The sequence below is a fragment of the Protobothrops mucrosquamatus genome, unplaced genomic scaffold, assembly GCF_001527695.2.
Source record: "Protobothrops mucrosquamatus isolate PMUCROS unplaced genomic scaffold, P.Mucros_1.0 scaffold_293, whole genome shotgun sequence".
Classification (NCBI taxonomy): domain Eukaryota; kingdom Metazoa; phylum Chordata; class Lepidosauria; order Squamata; family Viperidae; genus Protobothrops; species Protobothrops mucrosquamatus.
This window is the reverse complement of record NW_015386369.1, coordinates 242,990-263,563: the sequence shown is the minus strand read 5'-3', so window position 1 is coordinate 263,563 and position 20,574 is coordinate 242,990. Positions and strand designations below refer to the sequence as shown.

Sequence of the window (20,574 nt, the reverse complement as noted above, 5' to 3'; positions counted from 1 at the left end):
AAGCTGAGGCGAGTGATAGGAGCATACCCTGCCATACAGTGTTAAGATTTGAATTGCTGGAGCAGAGACTATCTCCAGCATCATTAAGTCACTGAGCCACCACGCCTCTTAGGATCTTTTTTGAAACACAAATAACCCTTCTTCCTGGCACTTCTGTTATACAAATTCTCCCATGTATTAGGATCTTGAACTTCAGTTCTAATCTTAGGGATTCCTGCAGCTCATGTCTGTACCTGCGCAAGCGCTTATATTTGTTGCTCCAGTAGGCCCAAAAGCATCACTCCCAGGGCAAAGGTCACAGGAGAGCTGGCCTTCTTTCTCCTGATAGGTCCCGGGAGGGCAAAGGACACACTGCTCCATCTGGCCATGGTAGTATGTTCCTGGAAGGCAGCTAACTAAGAGAAAGGCAAATGTACTAGTGATATAGGTAAAAAGACAATATTCAAGTTAACGCTTCTCTATTTTGAAGGGAAGGCACTTTATCCTCCCTGGTGCCTAGTGCACCATAATAAAGCTTAAGCTTTTAAAAGAATGAGCATAATAACTCTAGCTCTCGTAGAAAAGAAATAGCAATTGCCATAGATGTTAAAAGCTGAAAGAAGATATTTAAGCAACAGTAGCGCTAAAGCAGTGGTTCTCAACCTTTTTAATGCCGCGACCCCAACCGGTCGTAAGTCGATAACTAAACCGGTCGTAAGTCGAGGACTAAACCGGTCGTAAGTCGAGGACTACCCAACCGGTCGTAAGTCGAGGACTTTCCCTGCCCGGGAGCGCCACGCATGTATGGTTCCGCCCCCTGCGCCGGCCGAGGCGTAGCTGGCAAGCGGCAGAGATGGAGCAGGCCGACCACCAGCTGGCCCAGCCCAAGGGAGGTAAGGCACCCGCTGGAAAAGGGGAAAAAAATGGCGGACAAAAAAATGGCGGACAAAAAAAATGGCGGACAGCCTTGCTTGGCGACTCCCATGAAATGGTCAATCGACCCCAAATGGGGTCCCGACCCACAGGTTGAGAACCACTGCACTAAAGGCTTGTAAGTAATGTGTAAGTGGCTCTTCACTTCTTTCCTTCCTCATTCCCCACTGCCTTAGCTGTTTTCTTTTTCTCTTACCACACTTGGATGCCAGCCTCTGCTGTCCTGGCCCACAACTCTCCTGTCTCTCAGGAGACAAGCTCAGCTTCCGGGCCACCTCATATTCCATTCCTGAGACACGAATGAGAAATCGCTCCTGGTTTATAGATTTCTTCAAGGCTTTGATAGCTAACTTCAGCTTTTTCTCAATCTTCTGCCGTACACAGTTCAGGCTGCAGCTAGCTAAAGATAAATGAAGGAGATTAAGTCATCTTTTAGCACCGGAATGAGGAAAGTCATGTTGAATACAAAATGTCAATTTTGTATTCTTTCCTCATATCAGTTCATTCAATAGCAATCTCATGTCAGGGAAAGGGTTACAGTAAAGCAATAGGTCAAATTTTGCATTTGATAGCAATAGCAATAGTACTTAGTATTAGTACTTAGTACCGTACTTACAGCCCTCTCTAAGCAGTTTACAGAGTCAGCATATTGCCCCCAACAATCTGGGTCCTTGTTTTATTGACCTCGGAAGGATGGAAGGTTGAGTCAACCTTGAGCCAGTGAGAATCGAACTGCTGCAGTCAGCAGAATTAGCCTGCAATACTGCTCAGTGGTGTTTGCTGTTGATTTCAAACAGCACACAGCCATCTAACAACATTCAGAAGATATTGAGGTTCTGTCTTTCATTGTAGCAGTTTGAACTAAATAGTGGAATCAATTTACTGGTCTTTTCTATATTTACATCCAATTATGCTCACTGGATATCTCATGGTGGTTGTGGCTGGGCTGTCTGAAACTCAGAACCCACTCAAGATAGTCGTTGTGGGGTTTGCCATTTTGTCACACTGTTCTTCTTGTTTTAAAAGTTGGAAGACATTTAAAGCTCATTAAGATCTTACAAATCGAAAACATGCACAAGAGTGTTGTAAATTTGTTTAATTCAAAATTAAGGAACTTAATTTGTTATCAAACATAGTATGTTCTCTTAAAAGTCTGTAAAAGAACTTTACAATAAAAGTAATTCATAAAGCTATTGTATTCTTTTCATATTTAATTATAGCAGTTTTTCTCAATCTTGGCAGCTTGAAGATGCGAGCGCTTCTGGGAGATGAAGGCACCAAGGTTGAAAAACTCTGAACAATAGTTTTCAGAGGCTTTGTAGATTGCTTTGGAAAGTTGTAATCAAATGGATATGCATTACCATATTTGGTGGCAATATTCATTTAATTATTCTTTTGATTTAATTTTTTTAGAAATTTACAATTATACAATAAGCTGTGATTAATTCTAGGCTAGGTATATTTTTTCTTTAATTTGGCTTGCAGTGGCTAAATGATACAAACTTATAGTATAGTTTACAAAAAAAAGGAAATTTAAAAAATATTTTTCTTAGACCAATAGATTTTTAAAAATATGAGAAATAGCATTGGTGGAAAATGAATACAGCAGCAAAGTTTTTTTAAAAATATCTTCCATCAAACATTATTTTACTCTCATTTAGTTGCAAATATCAATTAAGTAATTCTGAATTGATTAATTCCACCCACATATATGATTTTAGACCATAATATTGAATATGAATGTTTAAAATTTTGTATTTTTCCAGATTACAAGTGTATGCATATATAAACACATAATTTCCTAAACTATGCAGTTCTTGTCTAGTTTATTTTGTTCCAGGCTGTTTTGACTTTTGAAATTTTGTTGATTACTGTTTATGAAGAAAGAATGCATAACATATTAACATCATAATGCAATACTGTACTATTAATATTTATGTTTTGTTTAGTATTATTGTATTGGCTGTTGCTTTTGTATATTGCTTAGCATTGCCTTGACTGAAGCAGTTTAGACACACACACATACACATAAACACATTTTCCATGTTCTTTTATCAACATGATTAGCGATAGCGACTGCAAATAATTTTAGGTTTGCTAAGAAAAGATTTTTTTCTTCAAAAATGAACTAATATTAATAATATAATAAAGTTCATTCTTGGTCATGAAATGCCACTTATCACAAGGGTTATAGTCTGTGCAGAATTGTGATAAGATTCCTGCTTCTGGTCTGTCCCTGTTCACAACATATTCCTGCCCTTAAAAAAAAAAGAAAATAGTGATAAAGATGCACTATTATTGGAGGATGATGATGATGATGCCAAGTGAATTTTCAACTCCCACACCCCATTTCCCAGTCTTTTCTGTCACTTACTCTACCTGTGATCTCTTCAGGTTTGATTTCAGCTTCAAACTCCAGGGTGATGCGAGTCACTTCTTTGTTGGGAGAGTTGCGAACCCGACGTCCTTTGCCTTTCTTTGATGAATCACACTTTAGGTTCACAAAAGACACTTGGCAATCTGAGCAAGGGGCTGATCCGCCTAGTAGAACCAATGTCAATATTCTTTAAGGAACGTGTAATATTTTCAAAACCTTGACAGGCATATTCCTCTATAAACACTAAGTCCTTCCCCGATGAAAGGACTAAAGAGACATATGAAGGCATTCTAGATAATGGATCCCAGAGCTCTAGCAAACATCTCTCAGTATTTGGCTGTGGTGAAGGAAACCCTCAACAACCTTCTACTTAAATCATGCATTTGGAATTATATTCAGCAAGACCCCTTGCAAGAGAAATCTAGATTTCTCAAGCCTCAATCTCTATCTCACTCTCATTCTCCCGTTGCTTTTTAATTAGTGCTTTATGTAGTTAACTGTAACACAGAAGGCATAGTCTCCTGGTCATAAAGTCCATGTTGGGACAATGTTTTACAAAACTCTAGTCTTAAATGCATATTGCTTTGTCAGAATTCAAATAATTTTGTCTGAATTAGAAATAAGTAGAGTACTGCTCCTTTTTTAATCACTTCTTTTTGTTCCTCTCACAAATGGAAACAAATACTATGATAGCCAATTCTAACAAGTTAAAGTATAGAATAAGCCACAAGGGGAAAACTTCAGTTTAGACATTATAATAAACAGACAATAAATGAATTGCAAGAGCTACTTCTATGGTTTATTTTCTTATAAGGGTTGCAGGATCCATGCATTAATGTATTGCTTTCCCGATTAACTAAGAATTTTGGCTTAGAGAGGCAAGAAAACATCATCTATCTGAAAAACTGGTTCTTGGTTTCACAAAATGTAAGATTGGAAATAATTCCAATTGAAGATTCTGCCAAGACATACAGAGGAGAGAGTACCTCACCTAGTCCACCATTCCTGCCAGTATCATCCTGCTTGCCTTTCATGTGTGGATGGAGGTAGCATTTAGCATCTTTAATTTTAAAAGAAGCCTTTTGTTTGATTGGAGCAGCAACAGCCTCTAAAAGAAAAGGCAGATGCTAAGTTCGTGGAGTCAAATGTATTAGAGAGGAGCTCTGAGAGCTCAAGACTCCAAGCTTACCAATGCAGGGATGGCTACCATTGCTGGATCTTGGTGGAGACACCTGTTGCAGAATTGGGGTCCCACAGCTCACAGTGTAGCTGTTGTCAGATTCTGCAAAGAAAAAGACTCTTTAGAGGCATGGAGGTCTAGGGCCAGAAACTTCTAAACACTTGTCGCATTGATCTATACTGGCAAGCTCTGCCCAGCCAAGCCCAAACCCCATATGTTTTGAAATATCATCGCAAGCTTGATCTTGCCCACTGATGATTGTAGCCCAGTTTGACCCAGGATTCATAACTATATTATTTTCATTATTAAACAATACTCCAAAGAGCCTGGGGTAATAAAAATACATAAAAGAAGTATAGCTTGTGCCAGAGTGGGGTTAAACCTGAACAGGTTCCCAGGGCTTATAGCCTTAGGGTCAGGGGTATTCATGAGTCAGATCACAATGCCTACCAACCAAAAGAAGGATGGATCTGAGCTAAATATACAGAAAGCAGTTTTCATGTTTTTCTGCACAACACTTTCAGGGACTGCACTGTCAGTTAATACTTGCAGATTGAAAATAGTGATAGGACATTGAAAATATCCCTTGGTTTTCTTTGGGAAACAGACTGATAGGCTTTATGATCTTCTCTTATCCAGGGCATAGAAAACTGGCAGTCAGCTCATCCTAAGTGCCAGGTGAACACTGCATAAGCACAGCACTGTTGCGTACACTGTGGGAATCTGAAAATGGTGGACATCTCCCAGTCTCAGCCATTTTCATTGCCAGTGGTAGCAATGAATCATGTTGCCATTTTATACTTTGTCAACTGTTGAAGGATGACAAATACTGACACTGGCACTACCTATAGATTACATTCAATGCTAACACACTGAATACAAGACCAGCTTCTTGTATCTGCTATAAACCAAACATCAGTTGAAAACCTCAAAAAACTATTGCAAAAGCTATTAAGCCCACAAAACTAAGGTATGGGACAGACTGTTTTAACTGCAGTAAAAAATGAAAACAAAGAAGACATGGGTGTATATGTGTCAACGATTAACTAAAAGGTGGTACATGTATGACAAAGGAGTCCTAATTGTGCAAAAACGGTGCTCTAAAAACATCTTGCAGCAAAGCTGTCACATGACAGTGATTTATGTGTGGGGTGTGAATCTGAGTACTTACCTGGCAGAAAGCGAGCCTTGGAGGCACAGGTGAGGGAGCAGCTTTCCTTCTTGCCATTCTTGTTGCAGGTAAGTATGGCTCGTGGAGATACTGTGCCAGCCAAACAAATCTCCAGCTCTGAAGAACAAGCATCAATTGATAGCACTATGCAGATGAGAGTGCAATTCACAGAGGAGTAGCCAGACTCTGCCACTGGGATGGCTACAGTGCAGAGCCACACCTGAATCTCCAGCAGAAACAAATAAGCATCAGTGCACTATTGCTATCTCCACTTGCCTCTGCCATGGGTTATGGCAACAAGTCCTGTTCATGTTGAGCTCTGGCTCACTCAGCTCATGGCTGATATAGTAACCTCTAGAGCAAGGGTAGGCAACCTTGGCTCTTTTATGACTCGTGGGCTTCAACTCCAAGAATTCCTGAGTCAGCTATGTTGACTCAGGAATTCTGGGAGTTGAAGCCCACGAGTCATAAAAGAGCCAAGGTTGCCTACCCCTACTCTAGAGGAATGCATTGCTGGGCCTGAACCACAAATTGTAGAAACTTTAGAAATTAGAATTTCCCAACACAAAGGTGGTTGTTTATCTTTCATTTTTATCTTTCATTTAAAGTTTTGTTGCAATAAGCTTGGAAAAAAAAAAAGACTAAAAAGGTCCAAAGCATAAAAAAACCAAATAGGACTTTTGAGCAAACAAAAATTCCTGATGGGTGGTATCTAAATTGGCAAATAAATAAAGAAGCTATTTTTACTGGCATCAATCCATACTGTTTCAAGTGTTCAATACTAGTTTAAAGGTTCTAAGTAGCAATGAATAAGGCGTTCAGAGATCACCAATGTTTACAACAATCTTCCTCTTAGGCTAGGGTAATTTTCACCCCAGTTAAAAACCTATCTTGTTCAAATGCATTTTCCCACTATCGGGCAGTATGATTTCAAGCCATTTCTATATAGTACTCACCTATGCAATCTTTTCTATTCCAATGAAGTTTGCAACCTGCAGGGCAGGTACATTCGTAGCTACCTGGGGTGTTTACACATCCAAACTTGCAACCTCCTTGATTGACACTACATTCATCAACATCTGTAGGAAGACCAAGAAGTATGATTAGTAAACTATTTGAAATTCATAAAAAAAACCTTTCTGACTGGAGTAATCATTATGACTTCTAGGTCTAATCCAGGAACTATAACTGAGGCTAATAAGTGGAACAAAGAAATTAATGAGATTGAGAGAAAGAAAAATGGGGTGAAACAACACCAACTACAATAAAGAAACTATCTGTTGTTGGTTCCATTTGTCATTCAAAAGAGATCTGGCTGCTTACTTAATTGATTACACATATTGGACCATTGGTGTACAGGACACTTTATAAAAACAGAAAGCAAAATAAGACCCTATTCCAGGATACCCACAAGACTGATAAGGAATTGAAAACAGAGGACAGGAAGCTAAGAAGAGAAATGGGGAAAACTACAGCTATAAGTTTTACTACCACAAATTGTTACAAGGAAGTAGGACAATCCTTTGGCTATCTGCCATAGTATGTGGTTCTGATGAGCTTACAGGCATACTACAGTGATCTATAGTTATAGGGATTTATTATACTGTATGGTTGTTGCATTTAGTACTGATCTGGGCACATTTGGCTCTGTACCAAACATATGAATGTATTGTACAACACTTCCTCTGCCTTCCTATGGGGTTATACATGTTTGTATTCTGTGTTTTATGCAGCAGTTTTTCCCTCTCCATTCTAATGACCTCCAGAATCATGCCCTATAATACAACTGGAGGACATTAGGTTAGGGAAGGCTAATGGACAGATTATGTTTAACAATTAAATATTGCCCATATTTCCATGCTTCTCTTTTATCATTCTTCTTCTCCTCCTTGAAATCTGAAAGTGAAAACATTATATAAAATAATATTAAAAAACCCTTCTCACTTTTTCTTAGCCTTTAAATGACTAGAGAATCAAGTATAGGCTGAAAATCATCCTTCATCTTAATCACAAAATTATTCTGGAGGCAACAAAATATGGGGAAATGAGGATTGTCTTGAAGCATCTTGAAATCATTTCAAGAATCTATCATTCAAGACAATCCACAGTAGTCCTTTGGGCAGGTAACAGGAATCTCTCTCATCTCTCAGACATATGTTTGGATTAAATGGAATGAAAGTGGTTTTAAATTGGTCCCATTGCTCTAAAATATGATGTATGTGGTCACCCTAATATTACCTAATCCTTTCTACTTTTTGCCTTGCAACACAAAACCAGAGGATTAAACTGGCAGAGAAACATTTTTAAAGCATGTTTTAATTTGGCAGGCCAAACTAGAGCTTTGTGGAAAACTTTGTTCAGAAGTCTATTGTCTTCCGTTCGTATGGAAATAAATAGAAGAAAGCAGATGAAAGAAAAGGAGATCTTCATCCAGGGTACCCTTCCCAACTGTAAGACCCCCAGAAATACTGGACAACATATCTTGTCATCAAAATATCAGAATGTAATATTTTCAGAGGTTGTACAAGTTAATCCAGGGGCTTTAGGGAAATGAACTCACTGTTGGATATTTCTGCACCTCCTCATGCAATTTTGTCCACACAGAAACATCTGAAGTAACATCTGATAAACTCCTCAACATCGGGCGAGTCTACAATTTATTCCTATTCCTACTATTCCTATTACCCTTTTAGCCTACAGTAACCATATTTTCCGTACAATCCTCCTGATTCAAGCATATTGTACAATACACTCCCTTTTCTTTATATTTTACATCCCCTTTTCTATACCACAATTACTGGTTCAGAAGTCCTATCTTTTTTTAGCAGCTTAGCACCCTAAACCTGAGGAAGAGACAAGCATATTTGAAAGGCAATTCAGGGTTCCTTTTGAGAAGTATCAACTAACTGACAACTCAGACATTTTCTTATTAATCAATGTTGTGATTAGCATTTTAAAAAATGTAGATTTCAGCCTGGGCAAATATATGAACTTCAACCACATGCTGGTTGGGGAATTATGGGAGTTGAAGTCCACACATCTTAAAGTAGTCAAGGTTTAGAAACCATGTTGTAGATAATTACTTTGACCTGTGCCATCCCTGGTTTTGCCAAGAAAAAGAATTGGCAACCAGTGATGAGTTAGCCACTTTAAATGTCACTCCTGAGATCAAATGTAATGAAGAACAATAGAGAAAAATAGAGAAAATAGAATGGCATGGGATCTGAAGTTCAAAAAGACAACTGCAATTAGCCAGCCTGTTAATGCTATCCTTTTTTTTCAGCATTCCTGCTACTTTACGGCACATAATTTCACAACCATGGAAATCAGTGCTAAAGGTCTGACATGGAAAAATACACACCAACACAATGACAGCAGAAGAAAGGGGAGAAAAAAGGCATAAAGGACCATTTTGTTCTGAAAGCTTCACATACAAATATTTCAGTTTTCTTTCCAAGCTTTGCCAGAGCACATTCCCACAAAACATGGCATATTCAGGTCATGGCTTTGCTCCCAGCTCTTTGGAATAGGGTAAATGCTGACTCATATGTCATTGTCAAGGCATTTTTCAGCTTGGCTCCATTCCATCTTACTGTTTTATGTAACTCACTTCTCTTACTCCAAATGAGTCCTAAATTCAGAATACCATCTTCTCCTTGCTAATTAGTAAAGAGGATATTTAACATTTCACAAGCTTGCTGAAGGTTGTGAAGGTTTAATAGATACTAACTAGATCCAACCAATATGCTATAATATTTTGGCTTAATATCTGGCTTAGCAATATATATGCAGTATGAATGCAGCCAGTTATGGTTTACACTGTATAAATAAATCATAGCTCCACAGAATTTCAGCTACAAGAAAAATAGCCAATAATTTCTAAATGCTTTCTTCTGAATTTAGAATCAGAGAGGAAAGTTTTAACTTGAGTAGTAGATGACGATTAACAGCAGGAAAGGAGAAACATGCTTCTTTAAAAATGCCTCAAAGTAGGCCAAAAAAATATTTAGTTAATTGTTATAATCTAAAAACGTCTTAGTAAGCTCTGAAGCAAGACATGCATTACCATTACCGTTGTCCCTCCCAATTCTGCAAATAACTGATAAAGAATAAATTACACAAAATGAGAATGGCCTTGGCAAAATAAATAGGGTTTTACATGTTATTGACTTATATACTTGAGTTTTGGTGCATACATAATTTTACAACCTCAAAATACTCAGTTGTGTACAAAGTTTAGGCTTCACGAACACACAGTAAATTTCAATGAAGCTCTAAGTGAATGGAAGCCAATGTAAACCGCAACATGCTACAAAATGAATCATGAGAACTTTCTGCAAATTTGAATGCTAATTTAAGGTGCAGTGATTTATAGATTCAATTTTTAAAAAAAACACAGTTAATTTGGCAGGTACAAACCATGGGCTCCTCCAAACATATCTCAGTATAATGAAAATAATTCTTACAAAGCAAGCAAGCAAAGCTATAGAAATTGCTTCTAGCTAGCAATTTCAACTATGAGAAATTTTGTTTTTAAAGTGGAATTAACATGGAACTTTTGAGGTGAAGGCAATATCTGAAAGATCAAGAGAGATTCTGGTTAGAACTCCTTGAAAAGTAATCAGAGCTACAAAACAGAGCCCACAGATCAATGCAAATGGTTTGCTGAAACATTTAATTGAGGCTGAAGTAGGTTCCTATATAGATACACCATACTTCACTCTATGCAACAGTGACTTACATGGAATGAAACTAACAATATGGAGCAGACATCTTTTCTGGCCTGGCTTTAAATCTGAGCTTGGACATAAAGAGCATTTTAATCAAGTTCTGACATGATTTGAGCCTTCCTTATCCTATAAAAGCCAGACAACTTTTGCTTATACTACTTTATGATATAAGGAAGTGATTTTTATCACAATCACAAATCAATCTCAGGAGAGCATTGAAGATTTTTTATCACTATAATACTGACAATTATCTTTTAATTAATTATCAGAAGACAAGACAAATGGTGTAGCATTTGCCAAAAGCTCCAAGATGAACAATTAGAACATCTGTGCTAAAATCACCAAGCAAGTTAAATTATTTAAATATATAAGGCTAGTATTCCATTCCTTAGGCAAGAAGGCCCAAACTGAGTATGTGTATTGTAGATAGTACAAAAAAAAAAGTGGCATGTATTTTAAGGTTCTTTTGACTCAAGGAGGCAGTTTTATGCTTTGTGCCATCAAATTACTGGAGGCCAAGTTCTAATATGGGATTTGATTAGAGCAGGGGTGTCAAACTGCCGGCCCACAGGGCGGACGCGTCACCAGGAAACCACGCCCACCCCATTGCTGGCAATGGAGAAAAAGCTCCGATACGTTGCGCAATGTCACGTGACATCACAAGTTTACATGTCTGGATTAGTGCCATATCCCAATTATTTCTTGTAGAAACAATCAAAATCTCAAGAGCAGTGCTTCAGAAACCCATGCCTTCTTGTGGCAACAAATTGATTTACTTAAAGTGATAAGGTTTGGGTAACTATCTTTATTCTCTGATTGAAGTTTAACTTTTGTCTGACGTGCCTAGCTCTTCTAATAATATTTAATAAATTTTGTCTGCTAGAAGAACACATTCAATAAATTGCCTCTCTCCCTCTTTCCAAAGGTTCTGCTTTCTATGGGTTATGATTAACTTGGGATCCAAATCCTACACAATGAATCACAAAATAAGTTCAAGCTAGTCAGCACTTACTGTAACCCTCCTTTGGAACTGTTTAACCATCATACAATCTTCCTACAGCTTTGATTTAACATCCTTCCATGCTGGAAGGTAGATATACAGTATTAGCTTTCCCTATAAAAAGGTGTATCTAACCATGTGCCTCAAGGAAAAGTGGAACAGTTGGCATGTTCTGTGACGCTGTGAATTTTATAGGGATTTATACAGTAGACTTATTCTCTATCACCCTTTCAGTAATTTTTCTAAGACAAATTTCTTCTCAACCTTTTTTGCTCTTTATTTGTAGATTGAAGGCCTACAATGAGTTAAATGTAGAATTTTTTTCCATCAGTACACTGACTGTGGCAAGAGATAACAAGGGGATCCTAACAAAACCGGAATCCATCTGTCCAGCTGTTGAACATAATCTCTTACTGACTTTATGTTATTGTTTGTTTTATCATGTATGTATTATTGTCTGAATATTTCAGAACTTGTAGACTATTTTATGATCTTTGGCTGTAGTAAGGAATTCATTCATCATGCTAGTAGACGAATTATTCTGGTAAGTAAATAGCAGGCATTAATCATGGTTTAGTTGTACTGATTTCTCAGCAGTTTTCAGGCTATTTATCACAGTATATTGAGATGTTTAGTCAGTAAGGGACTTGGTTAAATGCTCCCAAAAATGGTGCTGGGGACTGCTGTTTGGTTTCTTGAACGCTGACTTATGCCATACTTTGAGATTCTATTTGACCTCTATGTTTTCTAACATTTATATGAAGCTGTTGAGAAAACTCTAGGTCAGTGGTTCTCAACCTTCCTAATGCAGTGACCCTTTAATACAGTTCCTCATGTTGTGGTGACCCCCAACCCCCCATCCAGCTGGCCAGGGAGGGGGGAAGGCCGTTCCGCCATCTCCGCCCAGCCTGGTTAGAGAAGCGCCCAGGCGGGGGGGGGGAGAGAGAGAGAGAGAGAGAGAGAGAGAGAGAGAGAGAGAGAGAGAGAGAAGAGGAGGGCAAGGAGATAGAGGAGCGGTGTCTCGGTTCCTAAGACCATCGGAAATATGTGTTTTCCGATGGTCTTAGGCGACCCTGTGAAAGGGTTGTTCGACCCCCAAAGGGGTCCCGACCCACAGGTTGAGAACCACTGCTCTAGGTCAACAAGAGTTTCTGTGCTCTGTCTCTCTCTTTATCTTATACCAATAAGACTGTTGGAAGTCCTATATCACTGAATATAGAATATAGAATATTATTCCATATGCACAGCAAATGCCTCATTTGAACACATAGTCTCATTCTAATTTCTTGTGGTCCTGTCTAATACCCTGATCAACCACTGCCATCTAACACTATTTGCATAATAAATGTTACTGAATCTGTTATTGAAATGTCATAATCCATTTATCCAATTTACAATTTTGGCTAAAAGCAAAGTGTTCTGATGATAAACATTATATTTATAAATACTAATTATGCAGCACAAAGATTTTAATAGATAAATTTGTGAGTAACATGGTTCTACAAATATATTGTGTACAATCATATTCCAGGGTTACCTAAGCCAAACAAACTGAACTAAGTGCTCTGCCTAAAAGAAGAAAGAAGATGTTACTCATTGGGAGAGGCAGCAGGATGAAGATTCACAAAAGAGGTACCAAAAAAGTGACTGGGATAATGTTCCCTACATCGCCAACTATCACACTGATACCTCCACAGTGGGTGACTCCATACAGCATGTAGCCTTTGTGACACAGGCACTGGAAACTCCCTGGTGTATTTACACAGATGTGGTCACAAGTTCTATCAAAGGAGCATTCATCAATATCTGGAAACAGGAAAAAGAGACATAAGCTACATTGCAATAAATGAGAGACAGTTTGATCTAGTGGTTAAGACACCAGGCTAGAAACGAAGAGATTGTGAATTCTTGGGCACGAAAGCTGGCTGGGTGACTTTGGGCCAGTCCTCTTTCTCAGCCCAACCCAATTCACAGGTTTGTTGTGGAGAAAATAGGTAGAAGGAGTATTAGGTATGTTCACCACCTTGAATTATATATAAAAATAATAAAGGCAGGATAAAAATGAATGAATAATAAATAAATAAATATGTACTTAGTATGCCTGGGGATTGGAATTATTTTGCTTTTTTACTAACCAGAAAGTGCGAAACTTTACCAAATTGCCCAGGATTAGGAGAACATTAGGAGTAAATGTCATTCTAATAGCAATTAACAAGTTTACTTTGGTAGCATATTTTTTCTTTAACCCCCCCCCCCTCAGCCCCAAAATAAGGTACAAATTAAGTTCCAAAATCATTACTGATTGCCATTTCTGGTTAAAATCTCTATTAGCCCTAGGTTATATTGCTGGCCGTCTTATTACAATTCTAGATGTCCTGAGGTGGTGAAAGAAATCATGGATTCATGTAATGGAGAAGTTTTAATATTTGAGGATTTCAATCACCCCTTATGGTCAGGCCATAACAAATACAGCCAATTTCAAGATGCCCTAAATATCTATGCCTTAGAACGGTTGCTTTTGCAACTGGCCAGAGAGGTGCAATCCTAAATTTAATCCTAAGGGGTAACTGTGATAGACACAAAATATGTTATAAACCAAATGCATGTAATAACCACAATGCTGTTGACCTAGCATATGTACAAAAGAGAAACTGCCAAGAGGGTCCAACACAGTCATATTTAACTGAAACTTCTGAACTGGTGAAATAGTTGGTGAAAAAAAAGACAGGACAAATTCACACAGCTCACTATCCAGATCCAAAGTATAGGCCTGCATATCTCATCATCCATCTGTACCTGAGGGAGTCCTGACTTTTGGCCCTCTGTTCTGGAAACTGTGTTTTCCTTCTTATCCTGTTACTACATATAGGCAATGCAGGGCCATGTTGATGAGCAACATTAAGAATATAAAGCCTTGAAACTGAATAGCTTCTGCCTGGTTTAAGGAACATCACTAGAAGGATCATTCAAAGGACACATTGCTGTATATCTGCCCAGGAATTCACCTCTCATTGGCTGCTGATCCCCAAAGCCTTGGCTCCTCATCTCTCTTCTCATACAATGCCCTTAGGGAATTTACAACTTCCACAATGAATCCCATAGTTAAACCTCTTTCTGAAAATCTAGCTCTTATCCAGCAGCTGTATAAACCTGGTCAACCACTCTATTGAAGCCAAGAGATTACAAAATGCTCTAACATTTTGACAGAATTTAGAGGTCATAATTTTAAGGTATAAAGAATTTTTTTTAAAAAAAATCAGTCAATCAACAATTGATTAAAAATTGCAGAACAAAGTACTGCATTGTGCCTGGCAAGTATAAGTGGCTTTTCACATGTAGATGACAATGAAAGGGCTGGAATTTCAACTGAGGAAACCATCCTCATGGCCTTTAGAATGTTATATTTGAAAGCTCTGAGGATAGCAGTGCAGCATGGACCTAATCATGATAAAAGTGCATTGTGGAGGCAGCAAAATATAGGGCAGCACCATTTCCTGCTGCTCTGGGACGGGAGAAGAACAAGACCCAACAGTTATATGGCTGCAGACTGAAAAGAAAAATTAGCAAAGTCAAATCTCCCCTTAATGCCTTAAAGACAAAGGGTGAGGGTGGTTGTTATTGTTATTAAGGGGAAAACATTAAGAAGTTCTTTATATTTTAACCAGAAAACAAAAGAAAAATAAACATTAGACAAAGGAATGAAAATGCTTATGTTGGAATAAATGGATAATTTTCTCAATGGAGGGACATGGAAGCCTTGTAAGACTGTACTGAGATCTGCATTTTTTATTTATAAATGATCTTGACCTAAGGATATAAAATAAACTTCCAAACTTCCAGTATTCAGGATGGTAAAAAAGTGGCTATGAAAGGCTCTTGGGGATCTCTAAGTTAGACGAATAATCATTCCAGAATGATGTATGCTGCAGCAAAAAATCCTAACTTTACACATGCACTAATGAAGTCTGTGCTGTCTGTAACTAACCTGGAAAAGTCTTGGGGTTACATGAGTAATGGCGATACTGACTCAGCGTGTGTGTCAACTGTGAAAAAGACAAATTCCATGGGACATTCATTAAGAATGAGAATGAAAATAAAACTGCCAAGGTTGTTAACCATTATTCAACCGAAAGGACCAGGAGGGTCAAATATTTTCCTTATGAGAAAAGGCAAAAATATTTAAGATTCTTCAGACTGGAAAAATAATGATTGAAGGAGGACATGATCAAGGTCCATAAAATTATATATGGCATGGAGAAGATGGATAGCATTTTCAAAATACTGGCTTCAGGGGTCACCCAATGAAGCCAATTAGAAGTCAATTTAGAACAGACTTAAAAGAGCACTTTTTTACACAGAACATAATTTCCCTATGAAATTAGGAGATTCACTATCTTGGATGGCTTTAGAACAAGAATGAATAAATATTTGGACAAGATCATTATTATAACAAGTCTACCAAGATTCAATGATACATCCAGGTTGAGAGCACTCTACCACTAAATAATAAATTGTAATGAAACAGCAAAAATCTCACGCTTGTGAACACACTACTAGAGCACGGGAGTCAAACTCAATTGCGTCACGTGATCTATCATGACGTATTGCAACATTTTTTGCTTTTGCAGAGCTGGGGTGGGCGTGGCCTGTGTGTGACGCATCCGGCCCATAGGCCGCCAGTTTGACACCCCTGCACTAGAAGGAATCAGTTTGGCTATTGTAAGAAACAAAATGTGGGACTAAGATAAGCATCAATCTGATCCAGAGTAGGGCCAATCTAATATTCTTATATTCATATTACATCAAATAGCAAACTTAAAGCTATGAATCATTGAAATCCAGACCTCATAGATGGTTGTTTCTTATGCTGACTATCAAAAAAGAAATTGAATTAGAGTGTTTCGTATGTGATTAAGCTCCATGCCTAAATATTCATATTTAAATAACTGCTTCATTATTATTTCCAGTAAGATATGAGAAGACTTTACCTTGGCATGTCCTTTCATTGATAAGCAATTTATATCCCTTTTTACAACTGCATTCAAAACTGCCCACTGTGTTCCTGCAGATGTGGTCACAGCCACCATTGTTCAACCTACATTCATCTATATCTGTAATAAGGAGGGAAAACAACACAACAAAACATGCTTAGGTACAAAAAAAGGTACAAAAAATGTCATATAAGTGCCATCAAAGGAGGAGTCAACAAAAGAGGAACAGGACAAATGACTTGGATTTCTCTGTTCAGATTCAATTTAGATGCTCATTTTGATGTGTATTCATACAGATAGTTCTTGGCCTATGACCATCATTGGGTCCAAAATTTCTGTTGTTAAGTGATGCGGTCATAAAGCATGATGCCATGTGGCTGCATCACTTAGTGCCAGCAATCCTAGCACTCCTTGCTGCTGTCATTAACCAAGAATAACAAGTTGTTATACAAGTACCCACCCTGATCCAAGTCATTTCCAGATTTGGTGCCTCCCAGTCCCAAGTCTTGGAAAGGTAGGGGACTACCTCCTTTTCAACTCCACCCACCCACCTAGCTCCCCCCACAACTCTGGCCTTTTGGCAACCCTCTACCTTGCCTTGCGGGGCAGCAAACAATCCCAGAAATTCATGGCTCAAGGGCTGACTGACATGCTGCCGCTCAAGAGTTTCCAGGTGTGCTGTGCTCTGGGGCTGCAAGAAGCCCGAGCCTCCGTGAAGCTCAAAATCGCAGCCCCAATCTGGCCCAGCATGCAGCGCAAAAGAGTTTCTTGGGACACCAGGACTCTGGAGCTGCAAGAAGCCCCTGAACTGCAATGCAGAGTATCACAAAGTGCAGCCCCAGTCTGGCCCAGCAGAGTGGCATAAAGCCGAAGCCACCCCAGCCCAGTTCTAGCCAAAGTCACCTTTGCCATTCTGCACTCCAAGATCTCTGCCACCCCCTGCATGCCCAAGATCCCTGGCGCTCAATGCTCCGAGATCTTTGCTGCCCTGAGCTCCCTGCCCCAGCTCCACCACCCCAATTGACTTTCACCTTCCTCTTGTTGCCACTGCTGATGAGACATAAGCCCTTTGTGAGGCATTTGCTGACCACATGAGCCTATCTTCCCCAGGACTTATGAGGAAACTGCCATGTGGCCAGCAGCTGCTTTGCGAAGAGCCAGATTGAGCATGCTTGGCCAGGAGCAGGAACAAGGTGGTGACAAATGTCAGCTAGGGGGACAGGGACTGTGGAATGCAGGGGCCAAAAGAATATAGATGGGAGGGAGGGAGCAAGTGGGGGAGAGTTGAAGCATCCCTGTGGTTGTAAATGAGGATGAGCTGCCAAGTGGCCAAATTTTGATCACATGACTGCAGGGGTGCGCCAACAGCTGTAACTTTGGGGACCAATGATAAATCCCTTCTTTTAGCATCGTCATAATTTTGAACACTTGCTGACTGAATGGTTGTAAATTGAGATCTATCTATAATTCCTTGTGCTGTAGGGTATTTACAGATTCAGTGCTTGTTACCCAATTATCCAGTACTGCTTGGAATTTTTATGATAGTTCAGATAAAGATAAGTACTGGATTTGGTTAACTTCCAAACCAAGTTAAATTGACTTGGACAGATTCTTTTAATATAGATTAAATCCAAAATGCAGCTTTTCTGAAACTTCATTAGTATTTGGGGGATTTCTAAGAATACTGTCCAGTTGCGTTTAGGAAGAATTCATAATTTTGTTGTAAGATCCCCATGTAAGGAAATGCAGAGGAGAGAGAAAAAAAGAGGAGACTGTAGTATAGGAGTATGGTAGTCCTGGAATTGGAAGGACCCAGGTTCAAATCTCTATGAACTCTTGAAACTCCCTGAGTGACTCTCAGTCTCTCTCAACCCAACATATTTCATAGAGTCAATGTTGGTAAAAAAGCTTTAATCATAATAAAATGTAAATATATAGTTTTGTAGACTATACAAATGTGACTACACCAAATTATTTATTGCAATTTTCATCACATTTTTCTGAGACAAAGCTCATTTATAACAGTTAAGTGAACATAAGATCACAAAAAGATTAATGAAACAATACATCTTTTAAAAATTAAAATAATTTAAAGCAGCAGCAACATAAGACATCACCACTTTTAAAAGCCAGAAAAAGATTGATTTCAAAGGTAGTTTTCATAAGCAATTGAAAGTGTCTGCTGAATAGGCTGTAATAATTTACAAAGGAAAAAATTACAGACAGTAACACCCCTCATTTATTGTCCTCTATATGCTTTTCAAATGGATAGCACAAGATAGCAGCGAAGACGACAAAGAATCAATGCATTTTCTCTCCAACAATTAATTTCAAATAAGAGCCAAATGATTATATTCTAAATTTAGCTGTAGTTTTAGAATTCTTTTGCCAAAAAAGGTAGAAAGAACATATTCTCTGCCTCGCTTAATTCCCTAAACTCTTATAAAGTTCCTACTATCTATAAAGAAATATTTTTACTTCTAGCACATGCCAGAAAATTTACTGCTAGGAAATGGTCTGTTAAAACTGATGAATCCCAGAAAACAAGACGTCATCTAAAATTGCTCCCTTGTCTTGCCCCAATCCAACAAACCTCAGCAAGCACAATGAATTGTCACCGTTATTGTTACTGTCACTGAAATGTATTAGAAATAAAATAGCTCTGAACAGTAATAAAGTCCCAGACACAGAGAATATAGTTCTGGGGTATTATGTTTTCCTGCAACTCCAGCATCTTAGAGTTAATGAGCTCTGAAAAATAATAATGAAACAAATGGGGTCTGGAATCAGTAAGCTGGTTAGACAGCTTTCAGCAGAGGAGCTGGTGGTTTTTTTTGTTTTGTTTTGTTTTTTACTTTTAACTAAGGTCACATTCCCTGGAGCTGCCAGAGACAGAACACAGACTCCATCCATTTGTGAAGTCTCATTTATTTCTCAGCAATTTTTTCAGATTGTTCTTTAAAAACAATAGCAATTGCACTCAGACTTATATACCACTCCACAGTGTTTTACAGCTCTCTCTAAGTGGTTTATAATGTCAACATATTGCCCCCAACAATCTGGATTCTCATTTTACCGACCCCCGGAAGGATAGAAAGCTGAGTCAACCTTGAGCCAGTCAGGATTGAACTCTTGACTGTGGGCAGAGTTGGCCTGCAATACTACATTCTAACCACTGCACCACCATGGCTCTTACAAACCTCAGTTTCTTCTTAATGCAAAATTAATCCCAGTTGAAGGACATGGGTGTATCCTTTTCTCTGCATCAGAGAACCATTTCCATTTACTAGATAAAGATTTTGGTTGCATCTTACCTTTGCAAGTTTTTCTGTCAGGCTGAAGCATGAATCCCATGGGACAGCTGCAGTGAACTCCTAGGGCTGCATCATGGCATTTGCTATCACAGCCTCCATTGTTAACAGCACAGGTCTCTGAAAGAAGATCAAAATCCAATTAAAATTATTTTAAAGTATACATACATTTAACATTTTTCCAGCATCTTTTAAACATGGATATATGCAGTTCTACAAAAATTCTAATATAGGAATGACATGTCTTAAGAGCTGGGTTTCTGGAATGATGGCACTGTTTCTAGAAGCAAAAAAACTCCTTGGCTTAAATAAAAAAATCTGAATACATCACTTAGACTCAAATCCAAACACCTGAAAAGTGAAAGCTTGATTTTTTTTTAGGAAGTATTTTTTTCTCGTCTAGATTACGATATTAGAAGTGAGTCTACTTGAAAAAAGGGTAGTGTTGTGTCCCGTGCCTGCAGAAGCAGGCGCGGGAAGTTGCAAGAGTCCCGGGCATTTGCAAAAGCTGCCCGGGACCAGACTGAGCGGCGCCGGCCTTGCGCGCATGCGCAAGGCGGGAAGAGACTGCCTTGTTATTGGTTGGAATTGCCCGGGGATCGGAGGGTATATATAGAGGCTTGCGTGCCTCTGGGCTTGTCGTTGTTCGTAGATTGGAAGCAGAGAATAAAGACTTGTTAGAAATGCATCGTCTCAAGCGCCATTATTCTCCAGACTTAACAGGTAGGGCAGAAGAGGCTTTTTGAGCAGGAAAGTGGAGGACGCAGGAGCAAATCAGAAGCAAATCAGACCTACTTTCTACCTTTAAACCTGCTTCTCCATCACCATCTTCCCAGCAAACATGGAGACAATGTTTGCAGGGGAAAAGGACAACTGCAAAGTTTCGGATATCTTTTTTTTTA

At 38.7% G+C, this 20,574-nt stretch overlaps 1 protein-coding gene across 1 annotated transcript in view; it reads right to left on the bottom strand.

Moving 5' to 3' along the window:
* The window catches only part of SCUBE3 (signal peptide, CUB domain and EGF like domain containing 3), an 83,266-nt gene that overhangs the window by 8,041 nt on the left and 54,651 nt on the right, over nucleotides 1–20,574 (bottom strand). Inside the window, exons 6-15 of the mRNA XM_015831974.1 lie at nucleotides 19,676–19,792; nucleotides 16,359–16,481; nucleotides 13,060–13,176; nucleotides 6,597–6,719; nucleotides 5,641–5,757; nucleotides 4,479–4,571; nucleotides 4,281–4,397; nucleotides 3,292–3,453; nucleotides 1,109–1,312; nucleotides 234–395 (exon numbers count right to left, since the gene is read on the bottom strand). Of these exons, the coding sequence (XP_015687460.1) occupies nucleotides 234–395; nucleotides 1,109–1,312; nucleotides 3,292–3,453; nucleotides 4,281–4,397; nucleotides 4,479–4,571; nucleotides 5,641–5,757; nucleotides 6,597–6,719; nucleotides 13,060–13,176; nucleotides 16,359–16,481; nucleotides 19,676–19,792 (1,335 nt within the window). The remainder of the gene's footprint in view (nucleotides 1–233; nucleotides 396–1,108; nucleotides 1,313–3,291; nucleotides 3,454–4,280; nucleotides 4,398–4,478; nucleotides 4,572–5,640; nucleotides 5,758–6,596; nucleotides 6,720–13,059; nucleotides 13,177–16,358; nucleotides 16,482–19,675; nucleotides 19,793–20,574) is intronic.